Source organism: Phaethon lepturus, unplaced genomic scaffold (assembly GCF_000687285.1).
Source record: "Phaethon lepturus isolate BGI_N335 unplaced genomic scaffold, ASM68728v1 scaffold48456, whole genome shotgun sequence".
NCBI classification, from domain to species: Eukaryota; Metazoa; Chordata; class Aves; order Phaethontiformes; family Phaethontidae; genus Phaethon; species Phaethon lepturus.
The window spans coordinates 19,817-23,653 of record NW_010545045.1 but is presented as its reverse complement, the minus strand read 5'-3'; the positions used below and the strand labels follow the sequence as shown (position 1 = coordinate 23,653).

Here is a 3,837-nt window from a genome sequence, read left to right as displayed (position 1 = left end):
TCAGCAGCCTGGAAAACTTGTACAGAAGAGGCTACTTGTCTACAGAAAATCAGCACGGCCGGTGCAGAAATTGATATAGAGCAAAGATGCGGATAGCTTCAAAGGGCAAGTAGGTCAATATCTGCAATGCTACTACAAGTGATGTTATACTGAAGAGATGTTATAGACATTAATAGCTTGAAGCATTCCCAGCCTCTTAGTTTGACTTATCATTTCCAGAACTGTAAATCCACACACCTCTAGAAATTTCCTTCTGTTCTGATAATGAAATTAGGACAAATGAAGTCTTCAAAATACACTATTCACTATTTAGTACAATTTATAATTAAGTGATTTCCCTATCACCTTTCAGGCTCACAACACAGCTGCATCTTTCTGACTACTGAAAATCGTGATGCAACTGACTGCATTGCAGATGCTAAGCTTTTCTTCAAGACCTCTCTTTTGGATCCTTAAAACTGGCTTTGGCATCAACAGTATCCTTCTTGGATACTGATGGTACATTCACATCCATGGTAACCAGGAACTTATTTTAGGGCCCAATTTAAAAAAAAAAAAAAAAGTTCTGCAGCATTTTAAAGAATTACTGTATGAAAAGTTCTGTGTGAGCTGCATGCTGCCATGCTATCAGTATCTTCAAATACTCATCCTAGAATATTAATGACCAGAAAATTCTTAGCAATATTGGATCACAGAAAAGTTGCATTCTTTCCCCAGGAATAAAAGGTAGCAGCACACCTACCTGATAAAAACATTTTAAGAATATAACCAAGAGATCTTAAAAATTTGAGGGAAAATGGTCTTAAAAGGACAGCTGTCAGCTGCTTTGGTTAGTCTGCACTACTAATTGCTGCTAGAAACTCCATCAAGGTCACTAGCTAGGTCCCTAATTTAAACCTCAGCAGGAGGTTAAACCAAAAAAAGGTTTAAAAAGCCCCACCTGTGCTGCAACAGATTGTTAGATGGCCATCAAGAACGTAGCTATTAGGGTTCTTTGCCAGTAGCCTGTGCTTGCAAGGACTCCAAAACAGCCTTTGATTATTAACCCATAAAACAAATATATGTACAAGCATATATAAAGGAGATGAAAAAGAATTACCTAAAAGGTGTTAATGCTTATTTCTTTGAAAACTGTTTTGAATAACATACCTTAGAAAAGTTCTTGCCTGCATTAAATGTGGCGTAACCAGCAAAAAGTCATCAATGAGACGTATTAGGACTCTGTAATCAAGAAGAAACTGATGTTAGATTTTTTGATATGTAATCCTTTCAAATTGTTGCCATACTCTTCAGAGCACCAATGTGCCCATTTCAATTCACAAGAAGGTAGAGGCCAATATGATCTCCAAATCGAGTCTCATGAAGAAATTCTCAGCTCTGCTTCTTTCCTAAAAATAAATAAAAAAAAAAAATAAGAAAGCAAAGAAGCTGGCTATATGAAACATGACAGGAATTTACAGCACACAAGCTACTCCATGGTAGCTTCTTGGATGCAGGGGTTTACACTTTTCCAAGGGAGAATTTGCAGTATCTTAATCCACAAGACAAGGAAAGGAAGTGTTATACCAGGTACACAAGCAGATACCAGATTTTTCATGTGCTCTAATTCTGTATCTTTGTTTACCATGTAATAACTTGTTTATGAAGCTGTAACTTGAATGTAAAACAGACTACAGTCTACCACTGTAAAGGCTGTTCTTTTTCAACAGTATTCATGCCCCAAGCATGCCCATAGTTTTCTGATAAATTCTGCTTAGTAGATCATAGAGAGGAAGCTCTGGAGATGATCTTGTCCAGTCTTCCCTTCAAAGCAGGAGTACTGCCATCACTATGATCAGATCAGATGCACCTTTGCCTAGGCAAGTCAACAGCCAGGTTATTTTTTTGACTTGAAGGGCAAATGAAACTATCAAAATCATTCAACAGATAGCCAAGAAACATACTAAAATCCGCTCTATATAAAAACAGCTGTTACATAAAATGTGCATTCTTCTGAATCACTTTCATAATTTCATTATGTATAAACAACATCCTTTGAAAGCAAAATACAGCTATTTAGACTCATATCATCACACCATCCTAAAGTCTATGAGAAGAACTCTACTATATGCGTAGGGAAATGTTTAAAATTCTGAGACTTTCCATTACCTTGCGAGCCTCCCAAGATGAGACACCAGACTGATGCACTTATCTGGATTACCCCTACACACTTCTTAGTCTCTTTTTTCTTTCTTAGGACAGAATTCACAGCAATGGAGGGAGATGTGTGAACACAAACAAGCTTCAGGGGCTTCACCAATGTCTAGCTCTTGCCTAAAGACCCTAATCTGGGATTCAGCTGGGGATCAGTTCATATGGAGGTAAAAGGGATCCTAAAGTTTTTACAGCTAATAAAGAGGTAGAGCTTTCACCAGGCTAGCTTTCTGTCAAGATCCTAAGAAGCAAGCACAAGCAGGGCACAAACACTTAGAAGATGTACCAAGAGCCACACAGGGCTTCAAACAAGAACAAACATGCCTTGTAAAAAAATCTGCAATAAAGCTGTTAAGATTTACACATGGTCAGTTGGAAAGCCCTCGGGCAGAAGCCTGAAGTATCGGAAAGCCTGTAACAAACAACCCATCTTGTCTGAGGACAAAAGACCACAAACATTGTGGGATTAATGTGGGAGAACCATAAACTTCTTACTCATAGGAGAGCAGCTTGTCAGACTCCTTAAACCATCCCTAAATACTGTGCTCTTTGTAAGAACAGGTCAGCCACCCACAGATCTGGGAGAGCTTCTTTTCAGCACTTTTCTCCCCATCTTAGGGCAAACAGGGAAATTTCCCCACAAAACCACCACAGTGACACTGAAGCTGCAGAGATTTTTGTGTGGACCATGCTTCCTAATGGTGGGTTGGAAATTCTTGAATTTAAAAATTAAACTTCAAAGAAAATGTCACACATATTCTATACTATATATACTATAAACACACATATACTATAATATGTATATTATGTATATACAATATATTATGCATATACAATATATTATGCATTACTATAACAGAGCACAGAACAAAGAATCCCTACCCATCCTGCTGTACTCCACAGAGCAATTTGTTTTCCATGTCTCCATAGCATAAGCTGCAAAGTAAGGTTGACAAAATGGAGCCCTGTGGAATTCCACAGCACTGTAAATAGTACCTAGTAAAGAGTAAAAGAAAAAAAAATCAAAACATGCAACAGGAAGTTTGCAATAGCCATTAAACATTTACTTATTTTTTTCAAGGATAACATACATGTTTCAATAAAAAATATGCCACATGCTTGCTAGTTAGCCTTACTTAAATTTGTTTATTCTTTCCTCTAGGAATCTACATATGGGCCCAGAAGTTTTAAGTTAAACAGTGATAAAAACCACTAATACACGTATTCCTTTCTTATTAACAAACTCCAGTAGACAGCTGTCTTTAAATTAAAAAAATCTTGTAACTGATCTCAAACCACAATGCCTCCTTCCACTGCAGAGCCACCTTTCATTTAAGCTTTTTAATTCTTTATATTACATTTTACATAGCTTCAAAATAAGTGTTCTTGTACAAGAAACAAAGTGCACTGAACAAATCTTTCAAACTATTATTTAGTTATTTTTAATTATAATCCAAACAGCTCCTAGCAGGTGTGCACTAAAAATCCCTAGGTTGAAGCTCATACTGTACATCTACATCAGGAATTAAACTCGGGTGGATTCTGAGATGGAACACTTCCAATTTTTCCCAGAAACAGCAGACATCCACACTGAATTCAAACATAAACATTCACCAGTATCAAATCTTGCTAAGTTTTCTGAAA

The 3,837-nt window shown here is 37.0% G+C and overlaps 1 protein-coding gene across 1 annotated transcript in view; it reads right to left on the bottom strand.

The window, feature by feature from the left end:
- TERT (telomerase reverse transcriptase) overlaps positions 1-3,837 on the bottom strand; it is a 32,011-nt gene that overhangs the window by 9,024 nt on the left and 19,150 nt on the right. Inside the window, 2 exon segments of the mRNA XM_010288841.1 lie at positions 1,150-1,221; positions 3,076-3,189. Coding sequence (XP_010287143.1) covers positions 1,150-1,221; positions 3,076-3,189 — 186 coding nt within the window.